Source organism: Mesoplodon densirostris, chromosome 14 (assembly GCF_025265405.1).
Source record: "Mesoplodon densirostris isolate mMesDen1 chromosome 14, mMesDen1 primary haplotype, whole genome shotgun sequence".
Classification (NCBI taxonomy): Eukaryota; Metazoa; Chordata; class Mammalia; order Artiodactyla; family Ziphiidae; genus Mesoplodon; species Mesoplodon densirostris.
Window position 1 is genome coordinate 67,142,176 of NC_082674.1, and position 20,830 is coordinate 67,163,005.

Here is a 20,830-nt window from a genome sequence, read left to right on the forward strand (position 1 = left end):
ATAGTAAAGCGGACACTCATGTAACCCTCCTCCCAGCCAGATAAAAGATTCTGACCAGTACCCTTGACCCCTGCTCCCATCAGGTCAGGCCCGAGATCTCACCGTGGTGTCTGCTTCGCCTGCTGGATCTAGGGCCGCACACAAGGGGTGGACTTACTGTCCTTAAAACACCCCCCAGGGCCTCCCTGGTGGCGCAAGTGGTTGAGAGTCCGCCTGCCGATGCAGGGGATACGGGTTCGTGCCCCGGTCTGGGAGGATCCCATATGCCGCGGAGCGGCTGGGCCCGTGAGCCATGGCCGCTGAGCCTGCGCGTCCGGAGCCTGTGCTCCGCAACGGGAGAGGCCACAACAGTGAGAGGCCCGCATACCGCAAAAAAAAAAAAAAAAAAAAAAAAAACACCCCCCAAACCCTCCTCAAGCCCGTGGTTCTCAGCATCATAGGGAGGGGCCCCTCTGGGCATCTTGGGAGAGCAATGGGACTACTCAGCCCAGAAAAAGTGATGCGTGTATAGAACTCTGGAACTACTTCAAGGTTTCACAGACACGCTAAGGCCAGATCCTCAGAACTAGTTCATACTGTAACTGCAAGTCTGTACCCAGCTTGGAAGGTACTATGCTAAGTCAAATAAGCCAGAAAGAGAAAGGCAAACTCGGGCGCAGTACCACTTATACGTAGAATCTTTTAAAAAAAAAGGAGTCACACTCAGAAACAGAGAGTGGAATGGTGGTTGCCAGGGGTTGCGGGGGTGGGGGGACTGGCCTGTTGTCTTCTGCAGAGACTCGGCTGGGCTCCTGACAAAGACGCTCCATGGGCTTCACTCTTCTCAACAAGCACCCTCATCCCTCAGTTTTGAAAGATATGTTGTAACAACTGCTCTCTGGGAAAAAGACAGAGTTAGGGGGAGTGAGTCCAAGTCTGTCCTGTCATTAAGTCAGCAGTGCGGCTCTGCTGGGTCAGATCTGTGGGGCTGGGCCTTTCCGTCCGCAAAAGGCGGTCTCTTGATTGGATTTTGCTGAATGCTCCTTTCGGGTCGAATATGCCAAGATTCTGAGTTATGCTTCTAAAGCTCTCTTCTGAAAAAGCTTTAAAAGTAAAGCAGCAGAACAAAGCTAAACAGTTTTAAATAATGATTTTTAGAAGGTAACCTTTACGACATTGCATTGTAGAATAAGTCAGCTCACAGCTCCAACGTCCGATGGTGCCGCTTCACCCTGGCCAGCACCTGTGTCCTGTGCGTGCGCCGCGTGCCAGGTGCACAGCGCCCCTCCTTTCCCGCCCAGACACTCAGCGCTTCTTCCAGGTGAACTTCCTGCGGGCTCCCTCCTGGCCCGGCTTCTTCCGCTCTCTGACACGGGGATCAGCAGTAAGCAGTCCCGCTGCAGCATAAAAAGAGACGCCTTTATGAACCATGGAAAGCGCAGGAAAGCAGGAGAACCGCATGAACTGGCAGCTCGGCCCACAAGCAATTCCCAGCCTCATATACAACTCATGACAGCAGTCCGCCTTCACTCTCCTAAGCTATTTTCCCAATTTCTGAGACAAACACCAGGTACATGACTTGAGTCTGCTTTTCTTCTCCTATGAGAGACATGACTCCCTTCTGGTTTTTAAACTTGTTCAACTTAAGACAAAGCTGCTCTGGTGTGCCAGTCACTACTCACTGCCAGGGAACTTGCCCGGCACACTTACTATTACAGATGTGAAAGTTTCAAGAGGGAGAAAAGAAGAACTTCCTGGGTGGCGAAGTGTATGGAAGTATACAGTAACAGTGCCGTGAATATACCGACACATAATATATGACTTATCAAACATATCTGAGAAAAGAAACTTATTTTTCTAATTTGTGTGATAATAATATTTCTTGGTACTTTGTTTCAGAATCTAAAAAAGGTTTTAGAGTTGTGTTCTCAGCACAAGGCGCTGGTTCCAGAAGAGTACAGTCAGTTTAGACTGGAAGCTCCCGGTCTCCCACCATGAGGAGTAATTACAACTTCTGAGCAATAAACGAGCCACTCTCAGCATACGACTCCGATGTGCCCAGTGGTGGTCCAGACGTGGGACGTTGGTAACTACCACAGAACACCAGTGACGAGAAAACTCTTTAGCTGTGTTTATAAATATGTAAACAGACCGGAGTTTCTCACTGTCTTTTTCACCTTTCCAACACCAGCACTTCTCTTCACTGTATGCGAGGCTTCTGTATTTTATTAAGGTACTTTCAATGGCCACACAGCAAAGGCAAAATTCACATTTTACGCTTGTCATATACCCATAGCTCTTGCATTTACTTGTACTTAGGGGGCACAGAATAACACAACGTTTTGTGTGGAATGCAAACAAGACCTGTCTAAATTCTACTTTAAATGATAAGTAATGATGCTTTATTACTTTTCAATATGCACAGAAACTCAAACTAGCGGAATTGTTAAGTGAGGTCCTATCAAATGATTTTAATGACTAGATATGAATCCTACAAAATGGTGAACTGTTTATAAGCAAATGGATTTTTAGAGGTTTAAAAAAATTAACTTGCCTAAGCTACGGGTGGCCCTATCTGCAGCGTGGGATCAGAACCCCAGCGGCGCAGTGGGAGGGCAGGGGCAGGGCCCACGTCACTTGCCCAGAGGGGCTCCTGGACCCAGAGGCACCGGGGGCCTTGCTGAGGCCACACAGCTGGTCGGCAGTGCCCGCAGTGCTTTCCTCCTTCACAAATGGTGGGGAGACACTCCTCAGCGAGAGCTGCCCCGACTGACTGTGAAATGCGGACGCAGGGCCCCAACGAACGTATTGATCGTAGAACCCTTCTCCCCCTGTGCAGAGACTCCGGAATTCACGGCTAGGTGACAGGGTCACACAGAGTAAGGGAAATAAAATCCGAACTAATATCACAGTGGAAAAGGAATCTCCAATAACTTTGGAGAGAAACACCTTAGGGGTTCCATCATTAAATCGAATAACGATTACAAATTTCTGTGATAAAACAAAAGCCGCCGCTCACGTGCTCGACACAAAATGGAGTCGGATGAAGACTCGAGGGTGACACGCCACCCCCCCACCTGAACTCGCACCTTGGCGCATCCACTCGACCTCGTCCTCGGTGACAAAGCTGCACAAGGCTCTCGCCGTCGCCAAGCGGATGGCTCCCGCCTGCGCCGCCCGCCCGCCCCCTGACACCGTGCAGGTCACGTCGTGTTCTCCAAGCCGGTCGAGGAAGTGGAAAGGGAACATCAGCTGTTCTCTAAGGCACAGCACGAGAGGTGGAGTTAAGTTCACTGCGAAGATACACAATTTTACAGGCTGCTCACATTCTGGATGTCTGTGAGACCCACACTAGATGCAGAAACACTAGCGCCTCCGACACTCAGGTGCTCTGTGTGAGCAGGCTCAGGCCTCTTTTTCTCGGGCACAACAGCACACCCCAGCTGTTTGCTGATCCTGCTTGTCTCAGGAGAATTTTGCGAGGCTTGAACATAACCTCATAAAGAAGTCTGAAAGCTGGAAGAACTCCTTTAATCCACTGAATCCAACCTCTCTGGACGCAATGATCAGATGTAATATTAATAGGTCTTCCCAAGCAACTATCAAGTGCCATTTGGGTTCACTAAGTAAAGTGTACTATGCTGTATCTGTATAAGGTTTGTGCTTGTCCTGACACCATGAGTTTTAAAATCACTGAAACCACACTCGACATTTTCCCACTGAGACACGCACTCTGCCTGCAGTTCCCTCGGCTGCAGGGTCCTGCCATGTGACACCCCACAGACCAGTCAGGCCCACTTCCCTCCACAGCCAGTGAGCACTCATGCGGTCCAGGCAGGGCCAGAACCAGAGGCTGGAGCAGGCAGACTCCCCTGGACCACCTTGTCACTCACAAACAAGGGATTGCTTTTGCCTTGGTAGCTCTTATGAATTTTACTTAGAAAAGCTGATGAACATTGAATATTGCATTTGCTTGTTTGGTCTGACACTGTAGCTTTCTGGGCCCCCCAAGTAAAGGTTATCGTCACACAGTGATGCCGAGAGGTGGATGTTCCCCCTTGGACTACACTAGCGGAGCAAGCCCAGGCTGGTGTGGATGGACACAGCAAGAGCTCGGAAGGGCAGAGTTAACTGGAACCTGTAACAATACTGCTTCAACAGGGATGCGGTTCCAACAGGAATGAAACAAGTCCTACAGTAGAAAACAGGCATGAAATGACCTAAATCTAATATTGTTTTCTTCGAACAAATGTTCCAAAGCAACCAAATAAAAAACAGGGATGTTACAAAAGGAGTACTACAGTTGACCTTTGAACAACATGGGTTTGCACTGTGCAGGCCCGCTGACACGTGGATTTTTTTCAGCAGTAAATACTACAGACCTACACCATCCACAGCGGTCGAATCCCTCAATGAGGAAACTCGATGCAAAGAGCCAACGGTAAGGTTCTACTCAGGTTCTCCACGTGCTGGGAACATCCCAACCTCCACACTGTTCAAGGGTCAACGACATGATAAATAATAGCTATATTATAAGAGCTAAAGAAAATTTAGAGGCTGATAATCTAACCCCGCCATTTCCAGCAAGGACACTGAGGTCAGTATGGAACCTAAGGAACTGTCTTTGGCACATCACAGGCCCACGCTGCCTGACACGACTGTGCAGGTGACTGACGTGAGTGGTGATGTTACTAAGTGAAGCCCTGCTCACGTACTCATTCGGGAGCTTCAACATTTATCTGTTTTAATTCCTAAAACTTTAAGATTCCCTAACAGATGCTTATATAGATTAAAAATCTGAGACTAAAATTTGGGGAAAAAATTCAGGCTCTATGAGAGCACTTGAGTCAGGGTGGTCAAGGCGAGCAAGGACCTGAGGAAGAAGAGTCTGCACAGTCAGGAAGCTGGTGCACACTCAGCACGACACTAAGTCTATAAAGAGAGAAAGCAACACCCAAAGGGTACAGTTGAAAACGATTACAAAGCTATCGGTTTTAATTAATCTGGACTCACACTAGTACATGCAAAAACAGTTACACGGCATGAAAATATTTCACAAATCTCTCCTCTCAGCGATTTCAGATGAAATCCTGAGCTAAAAGAATCAATTTTATTTTGCTCTTTGTTATACAATCAAAGTTATTTTGAAAAAAAAAATTCCTCCTTTCAATCTTCTCTGAATGCCACTCCTACGGCACCAACTGTACAGCACGTAACCTGGTACATATATAAAATCACGTACTCTTATTTTTCTGTGACTGCTTAAGATGCTAACTTGTCTCTATTACACGGTTAGTGCCATGTGAGGAATGTACTCCCTTTGTACAGGTGATCAATTAAGAGTTGCTGCACTGGCTGAGTGACAGAGCAAAGGCCTTTCCAAATCAGAAAGCACTGCTCTGTGTACCCCACTCAGCACCAGGCGCATCGCGGTAAATGTCTGCTAAGTGAACGAAAAAACACAAAATTTCTGACAACGCGAGGAAGGAACACAGCCGACACTCCCAGTGACCTGTCTGCTATGTCTGTGTAAAAATAGCCTAAAGAAAGGACCCGGGGGGCCTCCCTGGTGGCGCAGTGGTTGAGAGTCCGCCTGCCGATGCAGGGGATACGGGTTCGTGCCCCGATCTGGGAGGATCCCATATGCCGGGGAGCGGCTGGGCCCGTGAGCCATGGCCGCTGGGCCTGCGCATCCGGAGCCTGTGCTCCGCAACGGGAGAGGCCACGACAGTGAGAGGCCCGCATACCGCAAAAAGAAAAAAAAAAAGAAAAAAAAAAAAAAAAGAAAGGACCCGGGAAAGAAAAGCAAGCAGTTCAAACTGACCTTCAGGCAAGCACCTCAGAGATCATCAAGTCCAACTCCCTCCTACCATTTAGGGAGGTGACCTTTAAGCATCTTGGCTGAGTTCACACAGCTGGAAAACAGACCCAGAATCAAGATCACCCCTTCCTGGCTCGGCCGTCTTCCTACTACTGGTCAGTGGTCACCTCCCTGCTCACCTGTAAGCTCGTGAGCCACTCGTGCAGGAGGAAAGGCCGGTCCCCGAGCAGCACGGCTGCCGTTAAATCCCGACAACTACTGAAAGACAGTGAGGCGGTCTGGGCGCCTATCCCACCAAGACTAGCCTCAGGCCTCCCAATCAGATAGGGAGTTTCTTGACAACAGAAACCGTATCTCACAGAGCTCTGGTATCTTCGCAATGCTGAGAACAAGACTGGGCACACAGACAACCCTTAGCAAACGCCCGCTGAATCAGACTGAAGAGTAAGTTCTAAGGGGGCAATTTAATTGTGAGATAAAGCCAAAATTGAGACTTGCTATTAAATCATCAGGAGTTATATCTGAAAACAAATTAACAGACGGTTATTGATCAAATGCCATTCCTTACAGCAGTCGTAATGCTGAAGTTATGGGTCTCTCTGGCTTTTGGTAAGACAAATAAGAGCTTCCTTCATCGGCTTCCCCGAGAGGATGATGGCAGAATTAGTTTAATTCCTACTAAACAGAGTTAAGAGTGACACACACACACACAAATAAAATAAACGTACATTTCCTGAAGTAATTATTCCGTCCAGAAGCTTACACTGCACTGGCACGGTCCTCTTTCCTGACATAAGCATTGGGATCATAAGAGCCTTAACCCTTCTGACCCTAAACACCACTATAGGAACCAGGAGAAGATTAGGAAGAGAGGAACTAACCATGCAGAACTGCTGTGACTTGTGGATAATGACAGTGACGACTGGGAAAATCATAACCATCTCAAGAAGAGGCCTTGTACAGTGACTCAGGAACATATCTCAGATGGGCATATTTAGTGGAGTTGGGCCGTAACACCTATTTATAATTAATGTCTGTAATCATGCAGACCAATATAATCAGAAAATCATAAGCTTTAGTTGATCGTGACATATTATAAAGTACATTTTTCAAAAAGCAAAACCAAAACAAAGACCTCACCTGTCCTGAGTCACCGGAAAGTAGAGCAGGTAGTCGACCCCATTTACTTCTATCCTCCCACTTCCACGGTCATAAACAGCCACTTCTGCCTTTGCAGTCTTTCTGTTACCTTTAAAAATATAAGACATCTATTAGTGAACATCTTGAGGACCAGTGCTTTGACAGAGGCAAAACTACATTAAAATTTTCCCCTCAGAATAACAATATGTAACACTCTATATAGGAAAGTTCTATAATTATTACAAGTCAAACAAAAATAGAACAGGCAAACTACACCATAATTGACGTAATAAAGCTTACTGTGGGGTGATTTTGTTCCTTAATCCCATTTTGGAAACACTACAATGATTTTAGGTTCAACAAAGTAATTCATATTTATTTATATTATTTAAAAAATCAATTTACATAGTGTTCTTTTTAAATTAATAAGAATATATCTCAATCGTATAATTTTTAAAATATATGAATAGTATAATAAAGTATAATTGGTAGAAATAAAAGGAATCCTTAGGAAAGGTCACACTTCTTTGAAAACTAACTGAAAATGATAAAGGAACGATGTAAAACTTTTTAAAGTTGCAGATATATCATTAAATAACTCAATTCTTTGAAGTTACATCATGTCAAATGTCTCTGTACACCTACAGGAAGATGTGAGTCGAGGAACTAAAGTTTTTAACGTTTTGTAGTTTCAGCATCTGACCTGCAGATTTACCGAAAATTTTCATTTAATATAAGAAACCTTTATTTAGAAACCTAAACCTTTATAAGAAACCTATATTTTGTTGTTTCTACCAGTTGAAAATATGAAAATACAAAGTGTTAATATGATTGTGTAGGTATGTGTCCACATTTTCTTGCAACATTATAAAGCTCAGTTTTTAAAAACGCCAACAGAACCTTAATATTCGGAAATCCAGCATAGCAGCGGCAAAAATAAACAAACAAAATGAACACCAAAGGGCAAGGGCAAGTAAACATCCGGCTACTTCCCAATCCTCGGCGGGGGGGGGGGGGGGGGGTGTTCTCTCTCCACGGGCGCGTTACCTTGGCCTGTGCTGAAGGCCATACCCTTCTCGTCATACTGCAAAGGCTCAATCAGCTGTTTTTTCGATTGAATGGTTACACTCCTGCGGAACCTGCCCACAAATTCTTCTTCAGCCGTGTCACACGGCAACGCCGATAACCTTTCCAGCAGCCGAATGAACTGTGCGTACTGCAGACAATAAAAATTCATTAGGAGATGCAAGTGTAATTGCATTTGCTAAATTTTTTCTATTTTTATATACTTGATCTTTCCAATGTTGCTTTTCTTGATGAATTTTGACAGGATGACACTTCCGCAACTTCATGCTGCTTTTAAAACAGCGTGCAGATGCAGCACTTCCCCTGTGTACCTTTAGTGCTCAATCTTTTCTTTCGAGAAACAAAGAGATTTATCATTCAAAGAAAAATCCATTTCTCTGTATCAGGATTACATGAAGGTGAAATTTAAATTCATTTTCAAAAAAATACTTAGATGATCTTTAAGTATAATCTCTACTCTTTTATTAGAACTGTATCAAGAGGCGCTTCATAAATAATTTCCAGCAAGTTTCGTACAGTAAAATGGGAAGAGTCTGATTTTGAGAAAACGTACCTCTTAAACTACATTTCATAATACATTTGGCAAATGTATCTTTAGCTGTTCAAGCTGTGTTACTTTAATGTTTATGATTTCCTTTAAAACTGAACAATCAAGCTATTTAAAAATTCAAGAGATACTTGACTTAAAGGGCAACCTCTTGAAATAAATTACCCTTGCTACTCAGTGCATTTTTTTTTAATAGTTCTTGAACATGTGATTAGAAAGTAAACAACTTGGTATTAACCCCTTAAAATTAGAAGCCAGAGTAATCACTCTAAAGTGTTTATGCAGAAGGAAACAACTGATACTTGAGATCCTTAGCATGGAGTGTGAAACCCAGTTTTTGATAACCTTATTTATGTTTTGCCAACCCTAAAAATCATACTCATCTTTGTTACCACTGCCTTTACAGTGAAAATCTGCCATTAATAATCTGAAATATATAAAAATCTCACAAGTAACATTAAAAGGGCCGCTTCAATTATTGCTTCCTGTGATGTTACAATACTAGAGAAGGCAATTGTCTGAGGAAGAGTGAACTACTAGCCACCTGCAGTACCCAGCCTGGTAAAGCTCCATCACCTTCATTCACAGGCCTGTCCTTCCTCAGCTGTTCTCAGTTCCTCTGCACCGGCTGTAATACCGTCGAACACACAAGGAGGCAACTACAGGTATGACACAGCCTTGCTTATGAACTGGGATCATGGTTCAAGACATCACTGACTACCCCTGCCTTCCTCATCTTGACACCAGCCATCAGCTTCAGGATTTCTTCCAACATCCAGCTGCCCAAGGTACAAAGATACCTATATATTTGGTTGTTTTGTTTTCATAGCTGCACACCTACAACAAAGCCCTTGGGATGTTTTCAAAATGAAAACAAACAAACCTGTATTATAAAAATAAAAGCAGCCAGAAAACAAGAAACACTGAAATGATTCATTCAATGAAGAAGCAAAGAGAGGTTTTTCAGTTGGATCCAAGTGCAATGATACTGACTTGGCAGTTAGGATATTAGAAATTAATTTCAGACCTTCAACTCACCAAATGCCTGACACCTTAGTTAAGCAAATTGCAACTTTTCCAAAACATTAATTTCTTCAATATGTTAAATGAAGAAAAGAGCAATTTAAGCATATGACTTGAAATCTACACGGCAGCAAGGTACTAACAATGTTACCCACTGCCATGGAAGGAAAAAACCTTTCTTGGAATATTTGTGAAATTTTTCTATACTCTAATCTTCCAGAAATAATCTAAATTCAGAACATCAACACATTTAAAACATCAAATTTCCTGTGATAATACTGGCATGTATTAGAACATTGAGCAAAAAAAGCATCAGACTAAGACCTAAAGCAGGGGTCACCACGTTCATAGGCTGTAACATCCACTGGGGGAGCCTCTGCTGAAACTGTGGATTCCTGGGTGACACCCATGGAAATTCTGCGTGAGGTCGGAACCTGGGGAACTGCATTTTGTAACCAGCATTCCTGGTGATTCTGATACAGGTGGTTTTGCCGATTCCAAGATGAAACATACTGGCCATGTGGATACTGCATTTGGTAAGCCAGGAAGGTAACCATGCGCTTCATTTCTCTTCTACTTAACCTGTCACAGCCCCTTACACTTATCATTAGCCTGTAAAATTAGCACCCGCTTTACTGAAGGAGGTGAAAAATGACACCTGCCATGCGCCCCTGAACAAGGGGCAGAGGATGCAAGCGCACTTGTGGAGGAGGGTCTGGGGACCAGGCACCTTCCTGACCCTCCCAGGGCAGAAATCAGCTCCACATGTTTTAAAAGGAAAACCGTCTTATGAACACCTGCCTCTGAGGAACGTTACTATTAGGATCCTAAATACAGCAAATGTCTACAATCTTACGGCACAGGTCCCCTTAAATTAAAAAGATTAGTTACTCACATCTTGATCTGACAGTTTTTCCACTAACATTTCTTCCAGTTCCTCCTTAATCATCCATCTGCTGCCAATCGGGTCTCTGTTAAAATATCACATTATATTCTCTTTTAAATTAACCATACAATGAGTTATATCACAAAAGATCCCACAAGTAGTAGCGATTCTTGATTGGGAAACACATTTTTGTATTATACAGCTGTAAAATTTCATCCAAGTAAATGATTGTTGAGACACATTATTTCATTTCCTCAATCTACTTTAGAAAAGATACCCAGTCTAGCAAATGTTCCATTCGCGGAGTTAGACATGGCACCGGGGAACCCATTTGATGATATTTAAGTCACTAGATGTCTCAAAAATTAAAACTGTGCTTGCTTTTCATAATTTACTTTGAAGGGTATGTTAACGGACACAGAGTTAATCTGTCAATGGACTAAAGTAGTAATGAAATCCAAATAAAAGGCTAGGGGTGGTATTTACAACTAAAACTAGGTATATTCAAAAACTTGTGCCTTTTGCATAGGAAGAAATATGTGAATAACCAGCCCCAAATTTAAAACTGGTTGGTCAGGTCGATGGATCTAATCTATCAGTGTTTGCTAAATGGAAGCACAAACCTTCAAATACAAAACACACACACACACACACACACACACACGTATATATACGGGCATATAAATGCACAGTTACATACACAAAAATTCTAAAGAAATAATATTCAAATACAGTAAGTGCCACTTAACATACAAATCTAGAATGAATATAAAAATAACAAACTTAATACTTACACCCTCCCAAACAAAAAGAAAACCACCTATTATTTGGAATTTTAATGATTAATGCTGAAATAATGAACAAATTTTTAGGCTTTAGGTATGCCTAAAATACACCAATGATAAGTGGTATGTTTTTAGTTAATTTTCTCATATACTGTAATGCAAAAAAGAACTTACTTGGCTTTCGTTTCTTCTGAAAACAGACCTTTGGCTCGCAGCTGGTCCTGACGGTTTTCTACATCTAGTAGCTTTCCGTATGCTCCCTGTGGCAAAGAACACACACATACACTGAACCAAGAGAGACGGCGAACCATTTCCTCCCTTTATGTCTCCCCTGAGCACCTCATCTCAGAAGCGCCCTCCTCAAGTCACAGCTGCACAGCAAGGATTACTGAAAATGTTTTTTAACAATGCTACTTCTCATTCAAACTAAAGAATGGTGGAGTAATTCAATGAGAATTTAGTATCATACATAGTAACACACTTAACTTCAAATGATTTTTCAAAAACTCTATAGAAGGTTTACAACTCAGTGAGGTTAGTAAAAATGAAATAAAGTTACAAGCTATTTATTTTCCTTAAGAGTTCCACAGAGAACCAAAACTTTTCCTTAGAAAAATCATACTTTATATAGCAATATGCATTTAAACTTAGACAATTACCAGTAAAAAATTTAAACATTTATATAAGATTTGTCTTTACCATGTAGTTTGTATCTTTAAAAGTTTTCTATTAATATTTATTTTTCATTATTTGATTTCTACTGATTTACTTTCTAACAAAGTCTGTGAATGTATGTCACCTGTTAAATCATAATGCAAGTAGGAGAAAATTTACCATTTTGTAAGCACTAACCTGGCAATAAAGGTTATCAATGAAATACGATTTCCAGGAACTGAGTTTACAATAAGCAGAATAATGCAACTGTCTCCCAGTTTTTTTTTTTTGTTTTTTTTTTTTTTTTTTTTTTTTTGCAGTACGCGGGCCTCTCACTACTGTGGCCTCTCCCGTTGTGGAGCACAGGCTCCGGACATGCAGGCTCAGTGGCCATGGCTCCCGGGCCCAGCTGCTCCGCGGCATGTGGGATCTTCCCAGACTGGGACACGAACCCGTGTCCCCTGCATCGGCAAACGGACTCTCAACCACTGCGCCACCAGGGAAGCCCTCTCCCAGTTTTTTTGACTGAGCAAACTTGAGGACTCAAATCCAATCTGTGTGTATTCATTTATAATGTACACATAACCTACCATACTAATACCTAAGGAACAGACGTTTTCAAAGGATGAGCTAGAGACGATATAAACATTTTTTCTTGCTTAATCATGACACCGTCCAATACCATCAGCTCATCTCAGAAGACACAACTTGTTACTCATAGAGATGTCTATCCGTATTTAAAACAGTCTTCATAATTTCCAGTTTTGGGGACAACCTCTTGTGGGTGCTGATTAGAGCCTCATATTATATCAAAATGTTGCTGATCAAGAGTCCGCTCTAAGAACACACGTGCCCCTCTGCTATTCCCTTTGTATTTACCGGTGCTTGCATTTTATTATCTTCTTTCTGCAACCTCTTTTCAGGAATCCATTTCTCTCGAGGGGAAAAAGAATGTAGGAAGGAAGGGAGGAAAAAGGATGTAAAGACTGAGCCTTTGAGTTTCATAAATATAGATGAGAAAAGCTGAGATTATGCTCCATGGGCCAGGACTTCTTGGTGAGAAAAGGAAAAGTTCATTTCCTGTAGTTGGGAGACTCGTAAGAGTGTGTTTTGTTTTGTTTTGTTTGTTTTCAGTAAGGGGTAGTAGGATTGATTAACTTAGAAAAGAATAAGAAAAGCAGCAGCACTTAGAAACAGTAAAACTGGGCCGAGCATCTCCGACAGAACGAAACTATCATTATCAATAGTTCAGTGATTCTAAAGCTAAGTTCCCAGCAGAAGCAGACAGCAGCAGCATCTAGGCCAAGCACTAGGTTAGATATGTAAATTCTCAGGCCCCAACCCAGACTTTCCCCAGAGGAACCCCTTGGGAGGGGGGCCCAGTGATCTGTTTGAACAATGCCCGCAAGTAACGCACCCTGAAGTTTGGATCTGAACACTGGAACTCTGGGGACAAATGAGGTTAATTCAATTTTAGGGTACAGATTAACTATCTCTACAACTATACTCAAAGTATAAATCCATCACCTGTAGCAGCAGAAAAATGTATCTGACAATTCAAAACAAACTGTCTACTCTAAAGAAAGCAAGAACTAACAGAAGCCATCCACATACAGAACGTGTCCCTGCTATGCAACTTAAAACCATACAATTTGTCTCCCGAGAATTGGTAAGCCGCATTTGACTGTAGTTCGGGTACCTGAAATTCATATTTAAAGGCTAAGATAGTGAGTTGTAAGCCCAACTGAATAGTGTATCAGAAAAATTTCTATGTACCTATTTCTGGAAAGCAATTCTGAAGTGCTCTGAACAGGTAAAATAGAGGGAAAATAAAAAAACCCACAAAATGAATCCTCCCGCCTTGTACGAAGGGGACAGACGTGTGCAAGCAGCATCTCGCCGTGCACCTGCACCGCCCGCCCTGCCCCCGCCCCCGCCCCCGGAAGCCTGCTCCAGCTGGCGGTCTGTGGGAGCAGGATGGCACCAGTCTCCACGTCTCCACGCTGGGCTGCTCCAGAGCCCTGAGATTCTGAGAGTCCTGAGTCAGAGATGTTGTATCTTTCAAATCTTCCTTAAAAATATGAATCCAAGAGAATACCAACAACAGTAGTAAGACACCCTACCTGGTTATAAGGGTCTATTTAATTTTCTGGAATAACCAAGGCAACTAAAACAAAAATAATTCATCTGCTTCATAGGTTAAGTTTCAAGTCAAAATTTGGGGTGCTAAATGTGTCATCATTTTCCAGTGATTCTGAGCAATTTTTAAGTCCATCTTTTTCTTAAAACTTTCTTGCACTCTGCTACTACCTTCCAGTAGCTCCATAATAATGTATAAATATTGTAAGTAAAATCACCAGAAAAAAATGTGGAATATGAGATGGTTTACCCATGAAGAGTACACGTCAAATTTCGAACATGGTAAGTTCTATTCATTTATGGCACATGCTTTGATGGTTGTAATTCATCAAGTTATATAATGCTCTTTAAGCTCCCTCAGTACTTAGCATACTGCCTGGCCTACAGTAGTGGTCAAGAAATGATACAGGGGTGAGGTATGGCATTCAGGAGTCAAACAATCGAAAAAGTTTTACTGGTGCACTATTTCTATTTTTCTTTCTTTTCTAGATAATAAAACCACTCCTGAGATTCTAAAGATTCTATCTTGGTTAGTCAGAGACACAGTCCTCTGGGAAGTACATTCTATAGCTTCAACTCCCTGAAGAGAGATGCATTAATTTACATCAAAAAATCCTTGAGGGTATAAAATATGCCAGGAACTGTCAATATCACAGATTATCAGTGCTAGCTTCTGGTATATTGTTAAATTTCCACTTAATTTTTAAGGGACCCTAGAGAATTAGCATGACCCCACCTACACTAAGTTTATATACTGTATTTAACAGTATAATTTTCAAATATGACAGGAATAACCCAGATGTGAAATGCTGAATCATTAATCAGAGCTATGATTAATATTTCATAAAATCAAAGCAAGCCTATCTACCCCTCATGTCATCAGATTTCCATAATGTATGAATCGAATTTAGAAGGTGCCTAATTTGGAAATACCAGATGCTCAGGGTACAGAAAAGAAATGCTTTAACTAAACTCTTCCAAGAGCATGAGCAATATCATTTTTAGTCTACCAAATTCTGTTTTGGTTGTATTAACCATGTTGAAATTCCAATTTTAGGAAGGGTAAACAAACAACATTTCTTAGGAGGGTGGTATAGAAAAAGTCAACTGTATTTTGATATACAAAATATATAATAACTAACAGTAATTATCATCTTAGATACTAGTTCAATACAGAAAAGTAAGCGACTTAAAATATGTGCTTGTTGAAAAAAAATCACAGAAAATAAATTTCCTAAATAACAATCTTCTCAATTTTTTGGCTACTGGCATATACAAAACCAACTGGAATAAATATACATATAATTCATTTATCATCGTTTGTTTTCTTTCTTTTTTTTTTTGCAGTACGTGGGCCTCTCTCACTGTTGGGGCCTCTCCCGTTGTAGAGCACAGGCTCCGGACGCGCAGGCTCAGCGGCCATGGCTCACGGGCCTAGCTACTCCGTGGCATGTGGGATCTTCCCAGACCGGGGCATGAACCCGTGTCCCCTGCATCGGCAGGCGGACTCTCAACCACTGTGCCACCAGGGAAGCCCTATCATGGTTTTTATCATGCTATTTATCTGAAGTTCCAAGTGACATACTTCTATGGTAGACCCTAGCTATCACTTTGTAAATACATTATGCTATACAGCGTATACTTTGTGTAATGCTACTCAATGTAAAAAAAAGGAAATAATCTCACATATAGGTCATGTTAGACAAGTACTCTGGGAAAGTACGTACCCAGGAGTAATTAAATAGAAGTGCTTGTGACTCAGATACCATGTATTTTTACTACTGAAAGCTCCATCATATATTATAAGAACAATTTTACCATTATAAAAGAAGTAATCTGATTAAAATCAACAGAGGCAATAAGTTGAATCAGTTTTTTAAAATTAATTTTCCCAATTGTTACACTTAGAACATATAAGATACACAATGGTAATTATTCATATATCAATATGAAGAAAATGTATATTAAAGATACTTCTAGAACAGCAGTTTGTTGCTGAATTAGTTACTGAATGAACTCCTGCTGTCAAGAAAGAACTTAAAACAGCACACAGACACATGTCAGCACTGGTCTGCAGCTTTCTAAGAAGAAGCACTTTACACAGTCATAAAGTAGTTATTTCGTAATACCTCACTGTGAGAAGGGTCACTACTTTAATTCCATTTTTAAAGAGCACTGCTTCAAAAGTTTTCAATATTCACCACCCAGTGACAAGGAGGATGCATAGAATTCTGTGATACTAAAAAGTCTCCAGAACTTTTGCTTGTTGACTCTGGAACCTCCATATACTGAGGCCTCAGACCCCTCCCTGGGCTACTGTGTGAACACAGAAGGTTTAAGTCGCTTAAAATAAACTGGAGAATTTCTAAATAAGCCAGGCAAATGAATCCTGTTTATACACACATTATTAGGATTAGAATTACTTCGTACTTTTTCATATTTTAAACTTTTCCCCCCAATTCAGCAGAATAGTTTAAGTACATAATGATCTACTTACTCCTTAATTTTATACTTTTTAGGGTAAAAATTTCATCTGTGGCCATATAATTCCTTCAATTTATAGAAACACTCTGAAAATACTCCAATGTTTACTGTACAACTAGCCCTAAAATATAAATGAGGTTTCTGTAAGATGCTCAATTCCCAATATACCTTTCAGACATGCAGAACCTCATCTTAAACGTTGGGGTAGGTGAGCTGATGAAAATGTCAATAGATGCTGAATGTTTCTGACAACTTACAGTGTTTCCAATGTTTTATACAGCTTTTCCCAAGCTCTGGTTTCACGGGATGTTAAAAGGTGTTTTGGGTAGAAATAGTTCCGTGATGCAACACATCTGAGCAGCAGTGTTTCTCTACTGAAGGGCGCCACGGAGCTTTTATCACGCTAAGTGTCTCCTTATTAGTTTCCTAGTGCTGTATACAATATGCAACATTCCCAAACGAGCTTAATTTCAGAGACCCTTCCTTGAAGCTTTTATAACCAGGGTTCCTCAGAAAGCACTGTGGGAAAGGCTATATTACAGCCATGCCCTGTCTTAATGAATCATATTTTACAAAAGGATTCCCACTTCAGAGTCAAATAATCACCTCCCACAACGAGTTTAAAACAATTTTCAACTCACTTTTAGTGAGTTTCAAGATATTCAGAAACCTAGGTGTTGATAGGAGGAGTGAACGGGAATTAACATTTGTCTTAGGATTAAAGGACCTGCACAACTGCCCAGGTTGCGACCGCCCCGTTCATGAACGCAGCCCCTCTGCCGGCCCTCCCCGCCTGGTCGCCTGGGCAGCTCCAGCTGTGGCAGGCAGGGGTGCCTGGGGCAGCTGCCCAAGGGCACAGCCATCGGCCTATCCCTTAGCTGCGCAGGCAGGCTTCCTCCCCGCCCCCGGACACGCAGCTCAGCTCTTCTCTGGTGCAGCACCTGCTCCACGTCAGACGCACACATCCTCTAAAACGTCTTCCCTCTCCTTTACATTTCGGTTCAGTTGTTTCTGGAAACTCCTTTTACTCTCTCTTTCTTCTTTCTGCTCCTGAAACGCTACGCTGAAACTCTAAATCATGTCTGAGAAGTACACTAGTTCCACTGGTTACGTGGCTAATAAGGAGATGGAAAGTCATCCATTTGGGGTAAAAAAGACGGATGAGCAGGGCCATCCAGCTCGGAGCCCCCTCAGTCCTCAACGATCCTTTGAAAAACTCCGTACAGCCCTTATTTCTTCTTAAACTACCTTCCACTGTTTAAGAATTTACTTGTTAGTACTGTTTCATACTTCATTCATTACATATGTACACCCTATTCGCTATTTTGTAAAATAAATGGTTTTTATTGACCTTCCCAGGAACCTGAAGACAGGTGTACGGTTGTGGCCACAGGAAGGTGGGAATTCCAGCCAACCTGATGACGAGCCCTTAGAACGTAACACACTCACAAAGTCTGCGACCCCAGCCCCCATGGATCGGCAAGTTTCCCTTCACCTTGTGCTTTCCCAGCAGCTTCACTTCTGGGCGGGAACAACGAACCGCTTCCTTCTTCTCATCCTCCTCTTCCCTCAAAATCCTCCCTCCTTCTCCACAAAAAAAACCTGGATGGACTAACTACGGGTTAACTGGAAACAGTGTTCACTTAAGCATTACACATTACCCTTAACTGGAAGCTGCAACAGGCCCATCTTTTATTTGCTGCTATAATGTAATATACAACTTTAACATGCAAGCAGTGACGAAATACTAAAAAGCAGCTTTGATGTTAACACCGAAGATAAAAAAGGTTAAGGGACATCACAAAGACCTCTGGGCAGAACTGCAAACATGCTTAGAGCTGTGCTTTTCTGACAAAAAGCACAGCCGTGACGGCCACAGCTCACACAATCACAGCCGGTCCAGGACATGGAAAACAGTTTGCCTTAGTGTCTTTCACCCTGTCACATGGGAAGAAACTGCATCAACAAAACGAAACAGTAGCAATAATGATTCACACTTCCTGCCCACCTGCCAGTCTTTGCGGGGCTGGTTCCCTTGCTGCAGTGGGATGGCGGTGGGGGGGATCACCCTCCCACAGAATGGAAAGGACCCCTCCCCGCACCAAGAGAGGGCAGAACAAAGGAGGGAGCCAACATGTGGAGCCGTTTCAAGTTTTACCGTCTTATTTTATATGCGATCCCTGATTCACTACGAAACCACTCTTATGAGCTGAACAGTGAATATTTAGTCACATACTATTTCAGAGTAACAAACAGCACCTAGCATGATGCTGACCTGCATCATCCAGGTAATGACCACAGCTGTGAGTAATAACATCTGCTGTACATGAGGCTCAAGTGATTGGTATATATTTAGGAAAACATTTATCCTTTTTCCATATGTGTAATTACTTTAAAGTTCCGTAAGATGCATTTTTGAAAATACAAGGGTTTATTAATTACCTGAATTAACATGCTCAAGTTAAACCAAAATATCTAATTTACACGTGTCAACTGTTCTGATGAACAATGAAACGAATACCAAACCCACAGTGTTTGGGGGTCAAACTACGCAACAAATGGACAGACCTAAACTAGTAAATTTAACTAACACACAGAAGCCCAAAGAACTCTCCTATATGCAAAGCAACTATATGACGCAAAAAGAAAGACTTTATAAACTGGATGTAATTTGACATTCTAGTCGAGAGTGAGATAGTATTTTATCCACCGAGAAACCGACCAATTTCTTGAGCAATCCCTTTTAAAACTCATGAAGTTAGGCCTCTTATACAATGTGTAATTTCTTCATTATGATGGAATGCAACAAAATATCTTGCCCTTGGGTTGCTCAGTTTCAGCCAAAACAAATGCAAATGCCTTGTCAGATGACAGCTGTTTGATAAGGCTCCTCTACAAGACCCGCATGCTGTACTTTTTTCCGTGAAACTTGGGATGAAAGGCAGAAGGCAGGAAGAGAATTAATGTAGCATACAGTCTAAAGGCAATGCTACAACCGTGATTAAGTAGAAAAGTTAAAAGGCACAGATTTTCCACAGCTTCGCTGCGTGCAACCCATCCGTGTAACAAGTTGACAGGCCTAGCGTGCCAGCTCCATCATCCACTCCGACAGCTAAAACGCAGCGCTGCATCCCTTTTCAGGGGAAATTTGCGTCTGCACCATGAAGCGTTGTACATTATTTCTCAGCACTGCAGGGGGCTCGAGTCCATATGGAACCTTCACAAATATTACCACAGATCAAACCAGCGGCGTCGTGAGGCAGATTTGACATACCTATTTAAATGAGCAGCAGGGGTCCCTGGGCAGCCCCCGGCTGTGCGCAGAGCCTGGGCGGAGAGCAGAGGCCCAGCTCCATTACTCAGCAAAGACACTCTCCGCATCCATCACTCATTTCATTTCTGCCAGGGCAAGAAGCTCATTTGCCCAAGGTCAACAAAAAGTGAAAAGAAGGTTTTCCTTTTTTCCCCCAAGAAATAAATGTACCTGACAAGTAGGGATTTTGTCCTTTGGGTTTGCGGAGCACAAATAAACACCAGCCAGCTCGACAGAGTACATGTGTGCACGCAAGCCAAGCCACCCGAGAGCTGACTGTGGATGGGAAGGCCCAGGGACAACGTCTGTAACTTGTAAAACTCACATATGAATAAAATAAAACTTGACACCATGTTCTAAAAATAGTGGGTTCTGTTGTTTAAAACCGGGCAACAGCATCCAGCCTCTTGTCACAGTGACTGCGGGGAACTCCCCAGCGTGGGCATCATCAGCCAACTTACAGCTCGGAAAGAAAGTAAGACCTGTTCCCAGTACACGCAAACGCAGTTGGAAGGCAACAAGTAATAAAATCACTTCCTTTTGAGCCCAAATTCTAGACTCATACACTACACTGACCTATGAAAAGCAAAAATCGCATAGAATAACTAAACGGTAGAGAGAAGGACTTGCCTCTCCCCCAAGGTGAGCACCCCATCGCCCTGACAGCCCCTTTCCTGATTCAGGTCCCGCCTTGATGCACACCCATGCATTGATACTGAGCTGAGCATCTATCTCCCAATATGACCTCAGTTTGCAAGTAAAAGCATTTTAAGGATAAACCATTCTGACATAAATTCTCTAATGCTTACCTTTAGCAAAGATGAATTAATAAAATATAAAGCCTTTCAACATACTGCCTTGTCTCTGGAAGTCTTATTTTTTGTCCATTATGAAACACACTAGGTAAATTCTGAAGCTGAGGGAAATCTCTGCTATCATTAGTTACTTAGCTTACAGTTCATATTATTTACCA

At 42.3% G+C, this 20,830-nt stretch overlaps 1 protein-coding gene across 1 annotated transcript in view; it reads right to left on the bottom strand.

Moving 5' to 3' along the window:
* Positions 1-403: 403 nt before the first annotated feature.
* MRPS9 (mitochondrial ribosomal protein S9) overlaps positions 404-20,830 on the bottom strand; it is a 53,888-nt gene continuing 33,461 nt past the window's right edge. Inside the window, exons 6-11 of the mRNA XM_060117106.1 lie at positions 11,442-11,527; positions 10,492-10,567; positions 7,988-8,156; positions 6,941-7,049; positions 3,069-3,238; positions 404-1,376 (exon numbers count right to left, since the gene is read on the bottom strand). Of these exons, the coding sequence (XP_059973089.1) occupies positions 1,285-1,376; positions 3,069-3,238; positions 6,941-7,049; positions 7,988-8,156; positions 10,492-10,567; positions 11,442-11,527 (702 nt within the window). The 3' untranslated portion in view covers positions 404-1,284. The remainder of the gene's footprint in view (positions 1,377-3,068; positions 3,239-6,940; positions 7,050-7,987; positions 8,157-10,491; positions 10,568-11,441; positions 11,528-20,830) is intronic.